Raw genomic sequence first — 22543 nt, forward strand, 5'->3', positions numbered from 1 at the left:
CTCACCGCAATCTCCGCCTCCTGAGTTCAAGCAATTCTCCTGCCTCAGTCTCCCAAGTAGCTGGGACTACAAGCGTGCACCACCACACCCAGCTAATTTTTGTATTTTTTTTTTTTTTTTAAAGATGGGGTTTCACCATATTGGTCAGGCTGGTCTTGAACGCCTGACCTCAGGTGATCCGCCCACCTCAGCCTCCCAAAGTGTTGGGATTACAGGCGTGAGCCACCGCGCCCGGATAATTTTTGTATTTTTAGTAGAGACAGGGTTTTACCATGTTGACCAGGATGTTCTCGATCTCTTGACCTCGTGATCCACCCGCCTTGGCCTCGCAAAGTGCTGGGATTATAGGTGTGAGCCACCGCACCCGGCCTTAAATTTTACATATTTATTTTTCTGAGACAGGGTCCCACTCTGTCACCCAGGCTAGAGTGCAGTGGTGCTATCTCTGCTCACTGCAACCTCCACCTTCCGGTGCAAGCGATTCTCCTGCCTCAGCCTCCTGAGTAACTGGGATTAATGGCATCTGCCACTGTACCCAGTTAATTTTTGTATTTTTAGTAGAGATGGAGTTTCACTATGTTGGCCAGGCTGGTCTTGAGCTACCAACCTCAGGTGATCTGCCTGCCGCAGCCTCCCAAAGTGCTGGGATTACAGGCTTGAGCCCCCTCGCCCAGCCAATTTTTAAATTTGTTTTTTTTTTTTTTTTGAGATGGAGTTTCGCTCTTGTTACCCAGGCTGGAGTGCAATGGCACGATCTCGGCTCACCGCAACCTCCGCCTCCTGGGTTCAGGCAATTCTCCTGCCTCAGCCTCCTGAGTAGCTGGGATTACAGGCACGTACCACCATGCCCAGCTAATTTTTTGTATTTTTAGTAGAGACAGGGTTTCACCGTGTTGACCAGGATGTTCTCGATCTCTTGACCTCGTGATCCACCCGCCTCGGCCTCCCAAAGTGCTGGGATTACAGGCTTGAGCCACCGCGCCCGGCCTCAATTTTTAAATTTTTTTAGAGAAAGATGTCTCCCAGGCTGGTTCCAAACTACTGAGCTTAAGAAATCCACCTGCTTCCACCTCCCAAAGTTCTGGGTATATAAGTGGCGTAATTGCCCAGCCTTATTATTATTTATGATGATTATTTTTTACTTCTTGTAGAGAGAGGGATCTAGCTATGTTGTCTAGGTTGGTCTCGGACTCCTGGGCTCAAGCGATCCTCCTGCCTTGGCCTCTCAAAAAGTGTCAGAATTACAGGCATGAGCCTGTTCGTTATTCATTATCAAGTTCATTATTATTGATTGCTCTTTTCTTGTTTTTGTTTTCGAGACAGAGTCTTGCTGTGTCGCCCAGGTTGGAGTGCAATGGCGTCATCTCGGCTCACTGCAACCTCCGCCTCCTGGGTTCAAGCAATTCTGTCTCAGCCTCCCCAGTAGCTGGGACTACAGGTGCGCGCCACCATGCCCAGCTAAGTTTTGTATTTTTTTAGTAGAGACGGGGTTTCACCATGTTGGCCAGGATGGTCACGATCTCTTGACCTCGTGATCCGCCCGCCTCGGCCTCCCAAAGTGCTGGGATTACAGGCGTGACTCACTGCGCCTGGCCGAGACGAGGGTTTCTCCATGTTAGGCTCATCTCGAACTCCCGACCTCGTGATCCTCCAGCCTTGGCCTCTGAAAGTGCTGGGATTACAGGCATGAGCCACCGCGCCTGGTTGATCGCTCTCTTTATTTGTTCGGCATTCCACAGTTCCCGAGCGTTTCCTCACCACCATTCCCAACAGAATCCTCCCAACCACACTGCAGTTTGGGGATGAGGAAACCGGGTGGTGAGGATGGACCGGGAATCCAAGGACATGGGTGCCCTGGCTGACTGACTCTTGCGACCAGGGCGCAAATGGGGCTGGGGACTGGGAGGAGGCGGGCGGCTCTTCTCCTCCACCCGCTTCCTCCCTTCCCTGGGAAAATCCAACAGGTGGTGGGGCGGAGGCACTGGGGGCCATTGTGTGGGCCCTGGGAGGGTCGGAGGGCCCAGTGTGTGTCTGGGAGAAGATGGATGCCTTCATTACCATGTGAATCCTGGGAAACCGCCACCGAGGCCGGGTGGTGGGTGGGCGTGGGCCTAGGGTCGGGGGGCTTGCTGTTCTCAGGCCGGGACCACACAGCGGCTGGGAAGGGGGTCCAGGAGAATCCCGACAGACCCATTAAGAAACAACAACAACACCACCACCCAAAAAACCAGAACAGATAATGGGACTTCCCTTCTAATTGAATTTCTTATTTTAGGACATTTCTATCCTGTGGGGTTTTAAGAGACACAGATCGGGAAATATTTTTTTATTTTTTATTGAAGGCTTCACGAATTTGCCTGTCATTCTTGCTGAGGGGCCATGCCAATATCTGTCTAGTTCCAATTTCAGTATATGTGCTGCCCAAGTGAGCACCAAAATCAATTTTATTAAGGAAGTAAAAAGTCTTGTTTTTTTGTTTTGCTTTTTTTGCTTTCTCTGCCGCAGCTTTCCCACCGATTGTGCTGCACATTTGGGCCTGAACAGAAAAATCTGAGCCTTTCACGGCATGAGCACAATCAGCATCTCTGTGGAGGCATTTCCCAGCAGCACCCTCCTCAGCGGCTCTTCCACTCATGTAAATTTGTCCTAGGTCACTCTGGATGATTAGCAAATAGCTGTTGAGCACATTGGAAGAAGCAGGTTTTAGGCCTGAAAAACAAAGCTGTCACCAATTTGGCCAGAGCACAGAGGACAGGCTGGTGTTTGGGAGGGGGGCAGATAGCAGAGAGATAAGAATAATAATCAGAATAATAACAAGAACCACTGAGTGTAATATCCCCATTTTACAGATGAGGAAACAGGCTTTGAATCAGTTGGCTAAATCCACACAGGGAGAGAATGGCACAGAATAACAAACCCTGTTTCTCTAATTCCGGAGTCTGTGCTTTTTCTGGGGTTTCTCCACCAGGCCAGAAGAGAGGAAGATGCAGAGAGGCTGATGTAGAAACAGACTGGAGGGGAGGCCATGCCTGTAATCCCAGCACTTTGGGGAGCAGAGGAAGGAGGATCGCTTGAGGCTAGGAGTTTGAGACCAGCCTGGGCAACATAGTGAGACCCCGCCTCTACAGAAATATTAAAAAATTAGCCTGGCCAGACACGGTGGCCCACACCTGTAATCCCAGCACGTCGGGAGGCTGAGGCAGGAGAATCACTTGAACCTGGGAGGCGAAGGTTGCAGTGAGCCGAGATCATGTCACTACACAAGCCTGGGTGACAGAGCAAGACGCTATCTCAAAAAAAAAGAAGGAAAGAAAAAAAATAAAAACAAAAAACAAAAAAAAGAAAAAGCCAGGTGTATTCCTGTAGTTCTAGCTACTTGGGAGGCTGAGGTGGGAGGTGTTTCAGCCCAGGAGTTTGAGGCTGCAGTGAGCTGTGATTGCACCACTGAGGGATGACCCAGGCAAAGGGGGGCATGAACTAAAACAAGACTTGAAACACTCCCACGCGTGCGCACACACACACGGGCAGAAAGCAGATGGAACAACACGCATTCACAAACTCACACAGGCAATGCCTTTGCAAAAGCCCTTTTATAAACCCAAACACTTCCACATGATCTCTGTCACTCTTACACACACCCACACACCAAAGCAGGCACTTGCTCACAAATGTTCTCAGAAGCACACACTCGTGAGCAGGCTAAGGTAGACAAACACATAAACACACATTCACAAACACAGTCATATAGAAACCCGTCTACCACACTGTTCCACCTAAGATTCCAGCTTCACCCATACCCACAACTTGTAGAAATCAAAAAATTAGTACAGAGTCTCTCTCTCTCTCTCTTTTTTTGAGCCTCACTTTGTCGCCCAGGCTGGAGTGCAGTGGCGTGATCTTGGCTCACTGCAACCTCTGCCTCCCAAGTTCAAGTGATTCTCTTGCCTCAGCCTCCTGAGTAGATGGAACTACAGGCCCATGCCACCACGCTAGGGTAATTTTTGTATTTTTGGCAGAGACAGGTTTCACCATGTTGACCAGGCTAGTGTCAAACTCCTGACCTCAGGTGATCTGCCTGCCTCGGCCTCCCAAAGTGCTGGGATTACAGGCCTAAGCCACCGCGCCCAGTCCATTAGCATAGATTCTCACAAGAGTAGGCGCTCTCAGTCAAAACACCTACCCGCCCCCCACACATTCATAATTGCACAGAGAACCTGTCAAGCAGAAAGGACCCCGGTCAGGCAGAAAGCGGCTCAGCTTCTTGCCCAAACTCCACACCCAGGAATCCTGCCTTCCAGACTCAGCTCCCAGGGTTTCCCCTCAACTTTTCTCCATCTGAGTATTACTAGTGCCTCAACCTCCCCTCCCCCGCTTCAGAGCCCACCTGGGCTCTGGGGTAGCAAGAGATGTGGTGGGTGCCCAGCTTCTGGCAGCAAAGGAAAGCACCTACCTGAAGTGAACAGGCCCATGGGGGCCTTGGAGCAGCACCTTCGCTGGGTACCACTTTGGGCTGAAGCGGGAGGACACAGGGCTGGGGCCCTCCATGGCTTTCGGAAGGCAGTCGGGAGGGCCCCTCAAAGACCCCACCAGGCAACCTCTGCAGGGGTCTGCCTTCACATGAAGATAGCCTTGTTTGTCATACCTGTCTGCCTTAAAATGACAAAGGTTGGATGTGTCTGGGTATTAGATGGGACAACAACTGACTGAAATAGGAAGAAAGTTGTTAACTATGGGAAAAAACCCTCATTTAGATCTGATGTGGGTTAAAAAAATAAGCATAGAAAAAAAAATCTGAGAGTAATGTATGAGTGGCTGAATGTGCTGTTTTATTTTCAATTTTTTTTTTTTTTACGGCTATTCTAATTTTCTTTTTTTCTGAGACAGGGTCTCACTCTGTCACCCAAGCTGGAGGCAGTGATGTGATCACCGCTCACCTGCAGCTCAGGTGATCCTCCCATCTCAGCCTCCCAAGTAGCTGGGACCTCAGTTGTAAGCCACCAGATCCGGCTAATTTTTTTTTGTTGTTGTTGATGTTTTGTTTTGTTTTTGAGTTGGAGTCTTGCTCTGTCATCAGACTGGAGTGCAGTGGTGCAATCTCAGCTCACTGCAACCTCTGCCTCCCTGGTTCAGGGGATTCCCCTGCCTCAGCCTCCCAAGTAGCTGGGACTACAGGTGCACGCCACCATGCCCGGCTAATTTTTTATATTTTAGTAGAGACTGGGTTTCACCATGTTGGCCAGGATGGTCTCAATCTCCTGATTTCGTGATCCGCCTGCCTCAGCCTCCCAACGTGTTGGAATTACAGGCGTGAGCCACTGCGCCCGGCCAATTTTTGTATTTTTTGTAGTTATAGTTTCGCCATGTTGTCCGTGTTAGTCTGTAACTCCTGTACTCAAGCGATCCACCTGCCATGGCCTCCCAAAGTGCCGAGATTACAGGTGTAAGCCATGGTGCCTGGCCTTTTCTTTTTGAGATGGTGTCTTGCTCTGTTGCCCAGATTGAAGTGCAGCGGCACTATCATGGCTTACGACAGCCTTGACCTCCTAAACTCAAGCAATTCTCCTTGGCTCAAACGATCCTCCTGCCTCTGCCTCATGAGTAGTTGAGACTACAGGTGTGTGCCATCATTTCTGGCTAATACTTTAATTTTGTAAAGAAGGAGCCTTGCTCTGTTGCCCAGGATGATTTCAAACTCCTGGCCTCAAGCAATCCACACACGTTGGCATCCCAAAAAGCTGGGATTACAGGTGAGAGCCACCGTGGTCACCCTAATTAAGATTTTTTTTTGTTTCGTTTTGTTGAGACAGAGTCTCACTCTGTTGTCCAGGCTGGAGTGCAGTGGCACTTTCTCGGCTCACTGAAACCTCTGACTCCCTGGTTCAAGTGATTCTCCTGCCTCAGCCTCCCGAGTAGCTGGGATTACAGGCACGTGCTGCCAGACCCAGCTAATTTTTGTATTTTTAGTAGAGATGGGGTTTCACCATGTTGGGCAGGATGGTCTCGATCTCCTGACCTTGTGACCCACCCGCCTCCGCCTCCCAAAGTGCTGGGATTACAGGCATCAACCACTGTGCCTGGCCGAAGATATTGTATTTTTAGTAGAGACGGGGTTTCACCATGTGGACCAGGATGGTCTCGATCTCTTGACCTCGTGATCCACCCGCCTCGGCCTCCCAAAGTGCTGGGATTACAGGCTTGAGCCACCGCGCCCGGCCGGCCGAAGATTTTTAAATTTTTTTTTTTTTTTTGAGATGGAGTTTCGCTCTTGTTACCCAGGCTGGAGTGCAATGGCGCAATCTCGGCTCACTGCAACCTCCGCCTCCTGGGTTCAGGCAATTCTCCTGCCCCAGCCTCCTGAGTAGCTGGGATTACAGGCACGCGCCACCATGCCCAGCTAATGTTCTGTATTTTTAGTAGAGACTGGGTTTCACCATGTTGACCAGGATGGTCTTGATCTCTTGACCTCGTGATCCACCCGCCTCGGCCTCCCAAGGTGCTGAGATTACAGGCTTGAGCCACCGCACCCGGCCAAATTTTTTTTATTTTTATTTTTTTTGGGACAGACTCTTGCTCTGTTGCCCAGGCTGGAATGCAATGGCGCGATCTCGGTTCAATGAAATCTTTGCATCCAGGGTTCAAGCGATTCTCCTGCCTCAGCCTCCTGAGTAGCTGTTACAGGCGTCTGCCAGGCTGGTCTCGAACTCCTGACCTCGTGATCCATCTTCCTTGGCCTCCCAAAGTGCTGGGATTACAGGCATAAACCACCTCGCCTGGCCCAAAGTTTTAAAAATACAAAATGAGCAGGGTGTGGTAGCAATCACCTGTAGTCCTAGCTACTCAGGAGGCTGACTGGGAGGATGGCTGAGCCCAGGAGTTCAAGGTTACATTGAGCTATGATTGTCCCACTGCACTCAAGCCTGGACCACCGTGAGACCCTGTCTCGAAATCAAACCAGTAAGCTGGTGTGGTGGCTCATGCCTGTAATCCTAGCACTTTGGGAGGCTGAGGTGGGCGGATCACGAGGTCAGGGGTTCGAGACCAGCCTGACCAACATGGTCAAACCCCATCTCTATTAAAAAAAAATTAAAAAAAACCCCCAAAACAGTAAGCAGAATACACACCCACCTACACACCCACACACACCTTAGTTTACGTAGATAGCAGAAATCTTCCAAGCCACCTAACTCCTTTGTATATTCCTTGCCCTCAAATTTGCCCAAATAGCATCTCCCCCCTCTCTTTTTTTTTTATTTCCCAGTCTTGGAGATTCTTCCATAAGTATCATCTATTGAGGACACACTATGTGTGATTTCCATGCATTATTTATTTATTTATTTATTTATTTTTTGAGACGGAGTTTCACTCTTGTTACCCAGGCTGGAGTGCAATGGCGCGATCTCGGCTCACCGCAACCTCCGCCTCCTGGGTTCAGGCAATTCTCCTGCCTCAGCCTCCTGAGTAGCTGGGACTACATGCACGCGCCACCATGCCCAGCTAATTTTTTGTAGTTTTAGTAGAGACGGGGTTTCACCATGTTGACCAGGATGGTCTCGATCTCTTGACCTCGTGATCCACCCGCCTCGGCCTCCCAAAGTGCTGGGATTACAGGCTTGAGCCACCGCGCCCGGCCGCATTATTTATTTTACTTAATCCTCACAGCCATGAAGCAGATGGGGAAAGTGAAGCTCAGAGATGAAGTCACATGCCGGAAGCTACACGTTGGTAAGCATTAGGCTCAGGGTAATTTGATAATTTGTGTACCATAGCCAGGCCCTCAAGATTGTCCTAAATCTTTATATTCACTCATACAGCAAATAGTGAGTGCCTTCATGTTTCAGGCAATGGGCCAAGTGCTGGGGCTCCGGTGGGGAGGAAAACAAAGGCTTAGCCCATGGTTGAGGGAGGTTCAATTGTTCACCCCATTTTTCAGTTAAGAAAACCAAGGAAGAGAAGGGAAAGAAATTGTCCTGGGGTCACACAGGATAAGAAAATAGCTGAGGCTAGGCGTGGTGGCTCACGCGTCTAATCCCAGCACTTTGGGAGGACGATGTGCGAAGATTGCTTGCGCAGGAGTTGGAGACCAGCCTGAGCAACAGTGAGAACCTCGCGGTCTCTACTAGGAAAAAAAAAAAAAAAAAAAAAAAAAAAAATCAGCAGGCGTGGTGGGACACACCTATAGTCCCAGCTGAGGGTAGAGGATCGCTTGAACCCAGAAGGTCCAGGTTGCAGTGTGCCGTGATCGCGGCACTGCACTTCAGCCTGGGCGACAAAGTGAGACCCTGCTGCACAAATAAAGGAAAAAGAGAAAAGAGCGGAGACAAGCAGCCCCACTTTACAGGTAGGGAAACTGAGGCACAGAGAAGTAAAGCGACCTGCCCAGCGAAACCCAGCTAGGAATTGGCAGGGACGGATGGAGTCACTTGGAGCTCCAATTGGACGGATCGCAGCCTCTTGGAGCTCGCCTGTCCCCGCCGGGCGGCGCTCGGCCTCTCAGTCCCCGGGCGGGCGTGGCCAGGCCGGGCCTGCTCCCTCCCCCGCGCGCGTTCCTGGCAGCCCGGCCGTTTCCTGCCTGCGTAGCTGGGCGGGCGGCCCATCTGGCTGCCCCCGCGGGGCGGTGCGGGGAGGCGGCCCAGACTTGCTGGAGCCAGGCGCCGGCCCGGGGCCTCCCGCCCGCCTGGAGAACCCAGGTGTGGCCGCGGCGGGGGTGGGGGTGGTGCTTTCCTTCCCGCTCGCTCGGCCCTTCCTGACGCACCAGGGCAGGATGCAGCCTCCTGCCGCCCCCTCCGCGGCCTCCGCCTCCCGCGCCCTGGCCCGGAATCCTGGAGGGAATCCAAACGCGGGGCGGGGCGGCAGGGCAGGCCCTTGCCGCCTCGCTGCTGATAGCCACTTGCGACTACCGCCAAGTCTTGCCCGTGTTTTGGGGTGACTCAGCTTCCCTGGTTGTGCAAGAACAGATGAACTCTGATCTCTTGGATGGTAGACTTTTGCTTTGCTCCTCAGGGACCCCAGACATGATCGTATGAACCGGAGGCACTACTGCCCTAAGCCATAGCACTTAACGTTATCCATTTATTCAGCCGTTGCAAGACGCGGCAAGCGGTGTTTGACCCCTTCTGTTCCCTGTCCAGTGCTTAACTGGTACCTGGTGCCGGGCTTGGAGGCTCTGAAGGCTTTCCTTCAGAAAGCTGGACCCGCCCTGGGAAGCGGGTCGTTCCCCCCCTTCACAGTCGAGCACAGGACAGCGTGAGCAAGACCGTTCCATTCACTGCAGGAGCCAGCCCTGCTGCAAGACTCTGAGGTTGCCGACCCCCACTCTCCAATGCTGCCCCCTAAAAAGGGAACGCTAGTATCCTGATCATGTCAAACAGCACCACGGTGAAAACGAGTCTTGGAAGCCAGGCACTCTGCGTTCACGTTCCCCAGGGCCCTTACTTAGGATCTCTGCCTCAGTTTCCCTATCATAAGAATGATGTAGGTACCTTTTGGGGTTGTTACAACGATTAAATAAATCTAAGATAAAATTTGAACAACACGAGTTTGCACTGTGTGGGTGCACTTATACATGGACTTTTTTTTTTTTTTAACCTCTGCCACCACTGAGGCAGCAAGACCAACACAAAGACCAGGATGAAAATCTTATGATGATCCACTTTCACTTAATGAATTATTTTTATTGTTATTTTTGAGACGGAGTCTCACTCTAGTAGCCCAGGCTGGAGTGTAGTGGTGCGATCTTAGCTCACTGCAACATCCCCCTCCTGGGTTCAAGTGATTCTCCTGCCTCAGCCTCCCGAGTAGCTGGGACTGCAGGCGCCCACCACCATGCCCAGCTAATTTTTGTATTTTTAGTAGAGACAGGGTTTCACCATATTGGCGAGGCTGGTCTTGAACTCCTGACCTTGTGATCTGCCCGCCTTGGCCTCCCAAAGGGCTAGGATTACAGGCATGAGCCACGGCGCCCAGCCCATTTAATGAATAATATATTTTTTAAATTTATTTTTGCATTCCCTCTACTACTGAATGTTTTTCTCTTACGATTTTTTTAAAAACATTTTCTTTTCTCTAGCCTACTCTATGGTACAAATACAGTATAGTACATATACAAAATGTTGTATGTAACATAAGTGTTACATATGTTTATGTTATTAGGTAAGGCTTCTGGTCAACAGTAGGCTATTAGTTGTTTTTGGGGATTCAAAAGTTACACACGCCGGTCACAGTCGCTCACTCCTGTAATCCCAGCACTTTGGGAGGCCGAGGGTGGGTGGCTCACTTGAGGTAGGGAGTTCAAGACCAGTCTAACCAACATGGAGAAACCCCATCTCTACTAAAAACACAAAATTAGCCGGGCATGGTGGCACATGCCTGTAATCCCAGCTACTCAGGAGGCCCAGGCAGGAGAATTGCTAGAACCTGGGAGGCGGAGGTTGCCGTTGAGCTGAGATCACACCGTTGCACTCTAGCCTGGGCAACAAGAGCGAAAACTCCATCTCAAAAAAAAAAAAAAAAAAAAGTTACAGAGATTTTCGACTGTGACGCCCCTAATTCCTGTGTTGTTCAAGGGTCAATTATACCAGCATAATGCTAGTCACGTCAAGTACAACTAAAGCGCATAGTGGAGTCTCAGCAGGGCTGCTGGTTTTGTTCTTGCAGCCCTCTCTCCTATTGCAGTCGGGGGAGACTGAGGCACAGAAACAGAGCCTAATAAATCAGGGTAGAACTTGGGGAGGGTTCTAGAGCAGTTTTCTAAGAATCCGCCCCACCCAGTTGAGGCTGGCATCAAGCCCACTCAGTGTCTTGCCCAGCCACCCGCACCCCCTCCCCAGCATGCAGGCCCAATCCGTGCCCGGACTGGTGCCATTTTTCCATGGGACTCTGGTGGTGGCGGTTCACATCTGGAGTCTAGACTCGCAGGCTCTGCGGGCCGGGCCTACCGCCCGGGCTGGGCCACCATTGCCCGCTGTTTGCTCAGCTGAAGCTGGTTAATTGGAATTAGAGTGGCCTCTGCGGTGCCGGCTGGCCGGGCGGGCCCTGGTCCGCTGCTCCGGAGGTCTGCGGAACATCTGGCTGGGCCAGGACAGTCATTAGGTGGCAGGCGCTCGGCGCCACTGCCACCTCAGCCTCTGCCGGGGGCTGCTGGTGACTCAATAAGGCCTTTGTGGGACCTGGGCTGCAGAGCCAACCATGCTGTATGCCTGGGCCGCCCGCCCCGTCTGCCGCCCTCAGAGGGGCCTTGTTCCAGGACCACATGGGCCCGGGAGTCGGCTTGAGTGGGTAGATTCCAGAAGCCCCTGAAAGGGAACCCCCCTCCCTGAAAGGAAGAAGCCTTTTGAGATTTTCTATCCCTTTCCTTTCTATAAAATCCTGGACGCAGTAAAGTTGGGTGGCTGGGGCTCAGGGATGCCCAGCACACCAGCCACAGTGACTTGATCCGAGGGGTTTGGGGAAGAGCTGCTGTCCTTAGGAACTTGGAATTCAGTCTGGCTTGCCTAAGGTAAAATCGGTGTCCATGGGCAAGCTGCCTCAATTCCCTCATCTGCACAATGCAGCTAATAATAGCACCGACAGCCCAAGACTCAGAAGCGAAATCCTCTCTCAAGATGCCTGGTACATGCCAATACCTTGCGAGGGTATCACAACCATACTCCTGAGTCTCTGGTCATGACTGTCCTTTTGCCACTTCCAAAGGAAGCCACTGTTATTTCCTTGAGACAGAGTCTCGCTCTGTTGCCCAGGCTGGAGTGCAGGAGTGCAATCTTGGCTCACTGCAATTGCTATCTCCCAGGTTCAAGTGATTCTCCTGCCTCGCCTCCTGAGTTGCTGGGATTAAAGGCACCTGCCACCATGCCCGGCTAATTTTTCTGTTTTTAGTAGAGATGAGGGTTCACGGCCAAGTTGGTATTGAACTCCTGACCTTGTGATCTGCCTGCCTTGGCCTCCCAAAGCATTAGGATTACAGGTGTGAGCCACTGCGCTTGGCTGCCACTGTTGTTTTCAGCCTTTGAACCTGAAGCTTGGGCAAGGGAGAGCCCTGGGTCTGTCAGTCCATTTGAGCAGGTGGGTACTGGCTCCTGTTTCCCCACCCAGTGGCCTCAAGCCAGGTAAGTGTATGAGGGTTATGGCCAGTTTGCCTGGTTTGGGGTGGGGTCAGTCATCTGCTGGCCAGGGCTGCTGTCTTAGCAAGCAAACTTTAGGGAGAACAGCTGAGATTTCAGCTCCTAGGCCACAGAAGGCCTCTAAGAATCACTAGGCTCAATCCTTCCTCATCGCAGCCTCTCCAGAGGGCCTAGTCCTTGTGCCATGACTGGTCCCACAGTAGTCATTTTGAGAAGAAACCCAGGAATGGGCAGAATGGGAGAGACAAAGCCTTGATCTTCAGGGCAACCTCGAGTCCTAGCCTTGCCAGCTGAAGCCATAGGTGAACAGGGACCAGGGAAGCTGGCAGGCTCTACGGTTACTGGTTCCCTTGAGTCCGGTCAGCCTCTCACGGTGGTGAGTGGGGGACTCATCTGTCCAAAACCCTTGCTGCCCCCAAGTGTTTCCAGGAAGGTGGTGAGAAAAATGTGATACTTGATGAGAGGAGGGCTCGTGGGCCCCCTCTACTGGCTTGAAGGTGTTTTTGGGGGCTGGGCTGGCCAGGTGCTCGGGTGGGTACCCTCAAGGGGCTTGCAGAAAAGATTCTGGGTGGGCAGGTGAGACCTAGAAAACCCAGTGCAAGACACTGGGCACTTACACAGAGAACCCTTCCAGGAGCACAGTGGCCCGCCCTGGCCATGGGATGAGTTTTTAATGTGAGGCAAAATCAGTCCACAATACAAAATCTAAAAATCACACCCACTTTTCCCACCGGGCTCCCAGGGATGGGTGAAGCTGGGGGCTTCTTTTGCCTGCAGGGAGTGGGGAGGAGCAGAGGAGGGCCAGGGAGAGGGAGAGGGAAACAGAGGCCACAGAGGCCTGGCTGGAGGTATCCTGCTGTCCCCTGGCTTGTCCTGGGGCTGCCCTCGGCCTCCTGTGCCCTCTGCCCATGCACGCCTGTGTGGGCCCGGCCCCCATCTGTCTGGTCTGGCCCTGAGAGGCTTGGGCACCAGCCGCATCATTTCTCTTTCTTCTCCAGCCCCTTCGACGCTGATGCCTCTGTTCCCTCTTTGGATTCTGTCACTGCCGCTGGATCCTTTGGATTTGACTCCTCATAACTGACCAAAAAACAAAACAATAAAAATTCATTTAGAGGAGGGTCAGCAGAACCTTGGTGGTTCCCTTCCCCCACTCCCATCCTAGGAAAGTGCCTGGTCACATGTGGAGTGCCAGCCCTGTGTCCACTGCCCAGCACTGAACAGTACCTGGCCCCAGCCCCACTGCGTGCCCTCCTCAGACAGGCTGCTCTGCTTTCTCTGTGCCCGGGGGTGCCAGGAGGCAGCAAGGGCAGCAGCCAATGGAAGAGAGGCTGGGCCTGGGCTTGTGTGGGCCGACTTCAAGCTTTCTGAACCTTCTGCTGTTGCATGGAAAAAGGGGCGGCCATGACCAGGCTACAGGAGATGGAGATCGGCTGCCTCCCAGGGCACATGGCAGGAATCAAATAGCTCAGCCCCAGAGGTGAGGGCACTGCTGTATTGGTAAGTGGCAAGATGCTGCTTTGAAGACAGACACCCCAGCTTAGCGCCTTCTATGGGCTTCACTTATTGAGCAACTGAGTTCATGCCAAGGACAATACACACATTTCCTCACCAGATCAACCCCGGGAGGCAGGAATGTGCCCACTTATAGATGAAGAAAGAAAGAGACTTGCCTAAGGTCACACATATACCTTGAATAGTAACAGTATCTACTACTGTATGACAAGGGCCATTTCTATCCACTCTGATTTGGGCCCTGTGTTAATGGTGAGGACAGGAAGCTTCGGGGTTGTCCATGACTGGGTGCAGCCACTGCCTGGTGGCTGTGGAGGAGCTGCCTCTTGCGACCTACCCCTGGCAATGGTCCCTGCCCTGTACACTGGAGCTGCAGTGTCTGCCCTACCTTGGGCCCCGGGGCAGTAGGGGGAAGCGGGCAGGTGGGCACCCGCTGGGCATTACATGGCGCTGGGATTCTGCGGGCGCCGGCGGCGAGGGCCAGCTAGCTTCTGCTGCATGGAGTCGGCCAGGCTGGCTGGGGAGCCCGAGACTGTGGGGAAGTGGGTGAGCCTCGGGGTATGAGGCAGGATTTCCGCCGAGGACTCGTAGCTGTGTGAGAGACAGAGAAGAGACAGAAAAAAGAGATGGATAGGGAAAGACTAAGGGAGGACAGAGACCTCCTTTCCAAGAAGCAGAACCGTCTTGTTTTTATCTATTTTTGCACTTCCAGATTTTATGGAAAGACGCTGGTATGACTTGGAGAGTGAAAAAAGATGCACCTAGACAAAGGCACATCAGGCCGCTGTGTTAGTTGGAAGTGTATGTGCTGCTATGGAAATACTCTAAGAAATACTGTGCAACACCAAGGTGCAGAATGCTCCAAGGACGCCACTGTCTGTGCAAGAGTATGTATACACACGTCTAGTTTCAGTGCACAGGTGGCTCTGAATGTCTGTGTAACACAGCTGGCCTCTGTGGGGTGGCTGGAGCATGAGGGTGCTCTCTGTTACGGCTCTGGGATTCTGAACTATGTAAATGTGGTACTAATATAAAGATAAGTAAATCAGGAAGAAGGGGGCAATCAACGGGAAAAGTAAAACAAAAGACAGGGTGGAGAATCAAGGGACAGAAATGGGCAGAAAGGAGAGAGATCACCTGCTTTTTACCCCAATCTAAGAACCTTCAGGGTAGGGGTGGAGGGCAAAAGGCGGGGGCAGGGTACCTGTACGGCAGAACATTTAGCACCAAGCAGGTAAAGTCCAGGGGCACTCTCTGCCTTGGTCCAGGTATTCAGAACTTTGCCTGAGGAGGGCACGACAGCATTGGGGGATTACCCCAAGGGGCAGGGAAACCTGGGCTGGGTGGGAGGCAGAGGGTGAGGGGTGCATGCTAAGCTCAGGGATCGGGTGCCATGCCTGCTCCCAAAGCTCCCTGAGACCTGTCCCCAAGTTCACTCCCAGCCCCTACCTGCCTCAGACCACAGAGCATTGCAGGGAGAGGAAATATGGGCAGGCAGGCTGGGAGCTGGGGATTCTAGGCAGGACAGGGAGGGCAGAGGCAGGTCTGGGGGAGGGGTGAGTCACAGGTTCCCCTGCGGGCAGCCAGGTGCACAGGAGGCCCTGGCAGGGGCTCTAGGGACAGCTTGGAGGCCAGGCAGGTGGAACTGGGCGGAAGGCCCTCGAGTAGGCAGCTTTAATCGCAACTGGCAGCTATTTCTAGGTCCCTGGCAGGCAGGGTCGGTGGTGCAGGGGACAGACACCTGTTGGAATCACACAGGCCTTGGGGTATGGGTGGGGCTGTGTGCAGGGTGTGACAGGTGTGGCTATGGCCCTGGGGAAGGGGTATCTGTTGAGTGAGATACAAACAGATGAAGAGAAAGCAGTGCTGTGGGTTACAGCCATAGAGGCGAGTGAACAGGGGCTGACACATGCCTTCTACTCGGGGCACTTTCTACCATGCTAGGGCATCCGACACCCCCCCCGCTCCATTACTCACATGTGATAACTGAGGCCATGGGAGGGACAGACATGCCTGCAGTCACCTTCACCTAGGACTTCTGACAGTAGGCAGAGAAAAATCCATACCAGCTATTTTTTTTTTTTTTTTTTTTTTTTGAGAGGGAGTCTCACTTGGTTGTCCAGGCTGGAGTGCAGTGGCGTGATCTCAGCTCACTGCAACCTCCGCCTCCCGAGTTCAAGCAATTCTCCTACCTCAGCCTCCCAAGTAGCTGGGACTACAGGCATGTGCCACCACGCCCGGCTAATTTTTTGTATTTTTAGTACAGACGGGGTTTCACCATGTTAGCCAGGCTAGTCTTGATCACCTGACCTCGTGATCCCCCCGCCTCAGCCTCCCAAAGTGCTGGGATTATAGGCGTGAGCTACTGCACCCGGCCCATACCAGCTATTCTTAAGCTCCACCTAGCATTTGGATGAGGGGATACCTAGAGGGCCCTGATGCCTTGCTCTCCCTGGCTCCTGGCCCAGGGGAAGGTTCCCAATGGTGCCCACAGGCCAGGTACCTATGCACTGGTGGAAAGAGCGAGGGGTGGGCTGGTGGTGGGAACAATGTTCTCCTGGAGAGGTATACAGAGACACCCCCAGCAGTGCTACTGGCTGCGAACAGGGGCACCAGTGCCCACGAGGACATCTGCCCCCCACTCTGCCTTACCTGAACATCTCTGTCACTTCTCCCTTGGCCAGCGCCACCAGGACAGGAAAACCGATGCAGGTGGGGACCAGGTACAGGAGGGCGGGCTATGAGAGGACACAGGCTGGTGAGGGCATGCTGGGCAGGGCACTGCCTCAGAGCCATGCCCAGCACCCCAACCCCCTCCTGGACCGGACTGAAGGACAGTGACTGGCCCAGGTCCATAGCAAGTCAGTGGCTGGGGCTGAACCCAGGGCTCCGAACTCCCAGACAAGGGCTGTTCCTCCCAAGAGGGAATGCAAGAAAACTAAGAAACTCGAGCAGGCAGGGCTTCAAGGGTTCCCAGGGTTTGGTTGGCAGCACCTGAATCACCTGGGTTACCAGGTGCAAAATGCAACTTCCTGGTTTGGTCCTATGCCCAGAGACTGCTTCCTGAGGTCTGGGGCTGACACCTGCATTTTAGCAAATGCTCCAGGAGATGCTATTATAGTGACGATGATGACACAGCTGCTATGTAATGAGTACTTGTTGCAGCCTGTACGAAGGTGACCTAGCTGGTCACTGACTCCACCAGGATTCACATCCAAGCAGTTTGGCATGTCTGTGTTGAGACTCCTGGTAAAGCTGGGTTTGGAGAAAAGGATGATTATACTAAGACCCCTGATCATGAACATCTACTGTGCAGGGACTGAGCTCAGCCTTCCCAGGAGTGAGCCCACTGCCACATTCCATGATGGTTACCCTTTGTAGAGGTGGAAAACCGATGCTTCACAAGGAGAGTGAATAGTCCAGGCCTCAGAGATCGAAATCTTTTTTTTTTTTGAGACGGAGTTTTGCTCTTGTTACCCAGGCTGGAGTGCAATTGCAGGATCTCCTCCACCTCCCAGATTCAAGCCATTCTCCTGCCTCAGCCTCCGGAGTAGCTGGGATTACAGGCATGCACCACCACACCTGGCTAATTTTTGTATTTCTGGTAGAGGTGGGGTTTTGCCATGTTGGCCTGGCTGGTCTTGAACTCCTGACCTCAGGTGATCTGCCTGCCTTATCCTCCCAAAGTGCTGGTTTTACAGGTGTAAGGCATCGTGCCCAGACTGAAGGACCTTTGTACCTAGAGTTTCCTTTTTTTTTGTTTTTTGAGATAGACTCTTGCTCTGTCTCCCAGGCTGGAGTGCAATGGTGCGATCTTGGCTCACTGCAACCTCCGCCTCTCAGGCTGGAGTGATTCTGGTGCCTCAGCCTCCTGAGTATCTGGGATTACAGGCATGCGCCACCATGCCCAGCTAGTAGAGATGGGGTTTCACCATGTTGGTCAGGCTGGCACACTTGTGCTCTTTCACATGGAGCCAGGTCCCTTGCTACATGCTCTGTAGGTCCCTCTAATTTTCCTCACAGCATTCCCCAGCAATTTTTGTTTTTTTTTGAGACAGGTTCCTACTTTGTCTCCCAGACTGAAGTGCAGTGACATGAACACAGCTCAGTGTAGCCCACAAGTTGCTGGGCCTACAGATGTGCGCTCCATGTCTGGCTCATTTTTGTACTGTTTTTTGTAGAGACTGGATTTCACCATTTTCCCCCAGGCTGGTCTCGAACTCCATAGCTCAAGTGATCCACTTGCTTTTGCCTCCCAAAGTGCTGGGATTACAGCTGAGCCATTGTGCCCAGCCTCCTCAGCAGTTTATAATGGAACATCCTCGTAGGCGGTGAGCTCGGTGAGGGCAGGTCCACAGCTGTCTTGCTCACCACAGTGTGTCTTGCATGCTGAAGAGGCCTGGTAAATACTCAGTGAATGGCTCCCCAGGTTGGAGTGCAGTGGCGCAATTCTGGGTCATCCCAACCTTTACCTCCTGGGTTCAAGTGATTCTCCTGCCTCAGTCTCCCAAGTAGCTGGGATTACAGGCGTCCACTACCACACCCAGCTAATTTTTTGTATTTTTAGTAAAGACAGGGTTTTACCATGTAGGCCAGGCTAGTCTTGAATTCCTGATTTCAGGTGATCTGTCCGCCGTGGCCTCCCAAAGTGCTAGAATTACAGGCATGAGCCACTGTACCTGGCCGAGTTCTTTAATTTTTTTTGTGCAATGGTGTGATCTTGGCTTACTGCAACCTCTGCCTCCTGGGTTCAAGGGATTCTCCTGCCTCAGCCTCCTGAGCAGCTGGGATTACAGTCACACACCATCATGCCAGGCTAATTTTTTTTGGTATTTTTAGTAGAGATGGGGTTTGACTATGTTGGTCAGGCTGGTCTCCAACTCCTGACCTCATGATCAACCTGCCTCAGCCTCCTAAAGTGCTGGGATTACAGGGGAGAGCCACCTCTCGTCCAGCTCAGACCTCATTTTTTTTTTTTTTGAGACGGAGTCTTGCTCTGTCACTCAGGCTGCAGTGCAGTGGCACGGTTTCAGCTCACTGCAGTCTCTGCCTCCCAGGTTCAAGCGAGTCTCCTGCCTCAGCATCCCGAGTAGCTGGGATTACAGGCATGCGCCACCACACCCGGCCAACTTTGTATTTTTAGTAGAGACGGGGTTTCACCACATTGACCAGCATGGTCTCGATCTCTTGACCTCGTGATCCACCCGCCTCGGCCTCCCAAAGTGCTGGGATTACAGGCTTGAGCCACCGCGCCCGGCCTACTTTTTGTATTTTTAGTAGCGATGGGGTTTCCCTATATTGGCTAGACTGGTCTTGAGCTCCTGACCTTATGATACGCCGGCCTCGGCCTCCCAAAGTGCTGAGATTACAGGTCTAAGCCACCAGGCCCGGCCTCAGACTTCATTCTTTTTTTTTTTTTCTTCGTTCTTTACTTGGAAGAGACTTCATTCTTAATGTAAAGCCAGCCCTTGGCCAGATAACAAATAAATCTTTCCCGCATGCCCTTGATCCTAACGTAGACTATTTCATAGGTGGGCTGTGATCAATACTGCTTTACATATATTAAATCATTGAATCTAATAATCCCTAAGTAGGCCAGGCATGGTGGCTCACACCCATAATCCCAGCACTTAGGGAGGCCAAGGTGGGCGGATCACCTGAGATCAGGAGTTTGAGACCAGCCTGGCTAACATGGTGAAACCTTATCTCTACTAAAAATACAAAAATTAGCTGGGCGTGGTGGTGCATGCGTATAGTCCCAGCTACTCAGGAGGTTGAGACAGGAGAATCACTTGAGCCCAGGAGGCCGAGGTTGCAGTGAGCTATCATACCACTGCACAAAGTGAGAGGTGATCCTTACCTAGAGCAATGCTAGCACTGGGACTACCTGTGTGTTGGAGAAGGCAGGGTGTGTTGGAGAGGGCAGGGGACCCTGTGGAACAGCGTCCTCTCACGTCCTGGATCCCCTTTTCAAGAAGGATTTTCAGAGAGGTGCCCACTTGGATGACTGGGGAGAAGGGCTGGGCTGCTGCTGGAGAGTAGCACAGGCCTTGAGCCAGGGTTCTGGAGTTCATTAGCGCAGAGTCCGGAGCCTGGCCAGGGCCCAGTTTGATGTAGTGTGTAGCCTGGGGAGTCCACGTTATCTCAGTGCTGCAGTTTCCCCATAGAGGAGAGGAATCCTGTGTGCCAGAGCTCTGAAAGGGAGCCTGTTTTGAGTCCAGCCAGGCAGAAGGCGAGCCTGCCACCTTGTGGCCACTGGGGGAATTGGCTCTGGGCTTGTACTCCAGTAAGTAGCTGAGAGCTGCAGACTCCAAAAGGCCTCTATCTATCATCTATCTATCTATCTATCTATCTATCTATCTATCTATCTATCTATCTATCTATCTATCTATCTATCAATCATCAATCATCAATCATCTATCTATCTATCTATCTATCTAAAGACGGGGTTTCACCATGTTGGTCAGGCTGGTCTTGAACTCCCGACCTCAGGTGATCTGATTACAGGCGTGAGCCACCACGCCCAGCCATGGCCTCTTAACTAGTCCTCCAATCCAGGTCCTGTCACTCTCTGGGACCCCCTGCCATATGCATGTTACTCTCAGCTTACACGCCCTTGAAGCCCTTGAGCAGATGTGAGACGCAGTTCCACACTGGTTCTTGCTTTTTCCACTTATGGATGAGAGGCCTTTTGACCTTCTATAAAGTAATACTGTACTAGGACCTCTCTCCCTGGAGTACTGTAAGGACTAAATGAGTTATTAGCAAAAGAGTTTAGCACAGTGCCTGGCACAGAGTGATCAGAAACCAGCTTAAAAAACAAACATACAAACAAAAAAAGAACCAAAAAAAACTCCTAGCTTTTGTGATTAATTCAAAGATGGCTTGTCTGTGTTTGGGCCCTGGGAAAGGGGAAAGGGGACAGAAGCGGCAAGCCCAGAGTCCCACGGTTACCAGGTGGAGCCAGGATTCACAACAGGGCTCCCTTAGCCCCAGTTCCATGCTCCTTTCTCATGGCCGGGCTTGAGAGCTGGGGTGTGGTTTCCATGCTGACCCAGGTTTGAATCCTGGCTTCAACACATACTTGCTGGGTGGCACTTAAACGCCAATTTCCCCACCTGTTCACAAGGACCCTCATGAGTGCAGAGCCTGGCACGTGGAAGTGCTTAACCAACAGAAGCTCTTACTATTTCCAGTAGAGCGCAGGGCAATCCTGTCTGCTCACTTTCCCCTCTCCGGGCCACACAGAGAGCCCCTACTCCTTGTGCTATGTTGTTTCATCCGGTGGTGGCTCAGTACTCCATCCTCATCTTGGTGGGAGGACGAGGCAGAGCCTGGGCTATTTGGGGGTAGGGGAAAGGAGGCCCCAATACCCAACACCCACTCCAATCCTGTTCTTCTCTGTCTGCTTCCCACTACCAAGGCTGAGAAGCCAAATCCTCTTTCCTAGACTCTCCTGTAGCTAGGGTGGCTTTAGGACCCCAATCTGGCCCATGAAATACTGAGAGGGTTCTGGGAAAGAAAGTTCCTGCCTTCCTGATGAACGCAGCAGGCATGGCTGTTACGCTTTTCCCTCCTTCTCGCCTCTAATGTGCCCATGCTGCTTGGAGCAGTGGCAGCCATCTTGCAACCACAAATGAAAGGCCAAGAGAATCACAGACATGACTGCCCTAACACCAGTGAGGAGTGCCTATCTCTGGACTGCCTGCATTTACAAATAAATCCTCTGTAAGTCCCTCTATTTGCAGTGAGGCATTCCTGACACTCTGATACCATCCTGCTCACCTGGGCATGCTTGAAGATGTGCATGATGAAGATGGTAAGGCCCAGGCCAAAGATGTAGGCGGCAAAGCTGGTGTAGAAGTAGGTATGGGTATTCTTCTTCAAGCTTCAGGGAAGGTGTGAAGAAAGAGGAGCAGGATTAGATACAGGGACTGGGGCAGTGACAACCCTTCTGAGGGAGCTGGGGAAGACCCCAGAGGCTGTGGGGGGTGACTGAGCTCTGGCTGGGAGTCTGGAGGTAGGTGTGCACACTGGTACTGCCCCCAGCTATATGTCTCTGGACAAGTTGCTTTCCTTCTCTTAGACTCAGTTTACTCATCTGCAAAATGGGAAAGCGAGGAGCTCATCTCCCTGGTGGTTATGAATACCAAATGCTATAACCTAGAACAGTGGCTTTAAGACTTTAGTCAGCATAAAAATCATCTGGAAAGCTTGTGAAAAAATGCAGGATTCTAGGTCCCAACCCCAGGGAGTCTGATCTAATAGGTCTAGGGCAAGGCCCAGCAATCTGCATTTTGAAAAACATCTGAGGTGGATCTCATACCATTGGATCATGCTTTGAGAAACACAGATACAGAAACTACAAAGGTAAGTTACTACTTTTAAGTGCAGTGGATATAATCAGTAGCTTATTTGTGGGCACTAACTAGATGCTGGGTGCATGAATAAAATGCCACTGGCTTCCTGGAGGTGATTCATCCAAGATCAGTTTCAGAACAGATGAATCCTATGTAGCTTGGCATTGCCATCACGTGACTTCTCTCTCCAACGCCAGCTCCATAACCTGTGCACGTCCTCAGTGCCTAGGACGTGCCCAGCCAGTACTATGGACTCCACTAAAATTTGTGGAATGAATGAGTACTTCTGACCCCTTTCTCTGTTTGCCCTGGGTGCTTCTAAGCCTTCAGCTGCAAGTACACTGAGAACTTACCTACTGTGAGAACTGGGGTTTAAGTGACACCCTTTGGGAATGTTGCACTGATTCTGGAATCAGCTGAGGAGCTGCTTATGCTGTGAGCCCAGGCTAGAAATGAGACTCTGCTTCTGAGAGTGCTGGCAGCTGAAGCTGTCTCTTCAGCAAATAGCCTGCGGGGTTCTTGTGGGTTTCACTTTGTATTACCTCTGAGCAGCCA

The 22543-nt window shown here is 51.9% G+C and overlaps 1 protein-coding gene and 1 non-coding gene across 9 annotated transcripts in view; both read right to left on the reverse strand.

The window, feature by feature from the left end:
• Positions 1-2329: 2329 nt before the first annotated feature.
• On the reverse strand, positions 2330-2433 carry LOC116563087. The gene has a single exon (XR_004274217.1). It is a non-coding gene; the product is annotated as a U6 spliceosomal RNA (small nuclear RNA).
• Positions 2434-12747: 10314 nt separating this feature from the next.
• The window catches only part of HM13 (histocompatibility minor 13), a 55315-nt gene continuing 45519 nt past the window's right edge, over positions 12748-22543 (reverse strand). For 4 of the 8 annotated variants that reach the window (XM_032295330.1, XM_032295327.1, XM_032295326.1 and 1 more), the window contains 4 exons: positions 21414-21516; positions 16281-16366; positions 14073-14219; positions 12748-13193 (listed from right to left, as the gene is read on the reverse strand). In XM_032295330.1, the coding sequence (XP_032151221.1) occupies positions 13094-13193; positions 14073-14219; positions 16281-16366; positions 21414-21516 (436 nt within the window). In that variant the 3' untranslated portion in view covers positions 12748-13093. Of the gene's footprint in view, positions 13194-14016; positions 14220-16280; positions 16367-21413; positions 21517-22543 lie in introns of all 8 variants that reach the window. The other 4 variants (XR_004274112.1, XR_004274111.1, XM_032295331.1 and 1 more) reach the window with 2 other exon arrangements.

The sequence above is a fragment of the Sapajus apella genome, unplaced genomic scaffold (genome assembly GCF_009761245.1).
Source record: "Sapajus apella isolate SASKATOON/1434 unplaced genomic scaffold, GSC_monkey_1.0 scaffold33, whole genome shotgun sequence".
Classification (NCBI taxonomy): domain Eukaryota; kingdom Metazoa; phylum Chordata; class Mammalia; order Primates; family Cebidae; genus Sapajus; species Sapajus apella.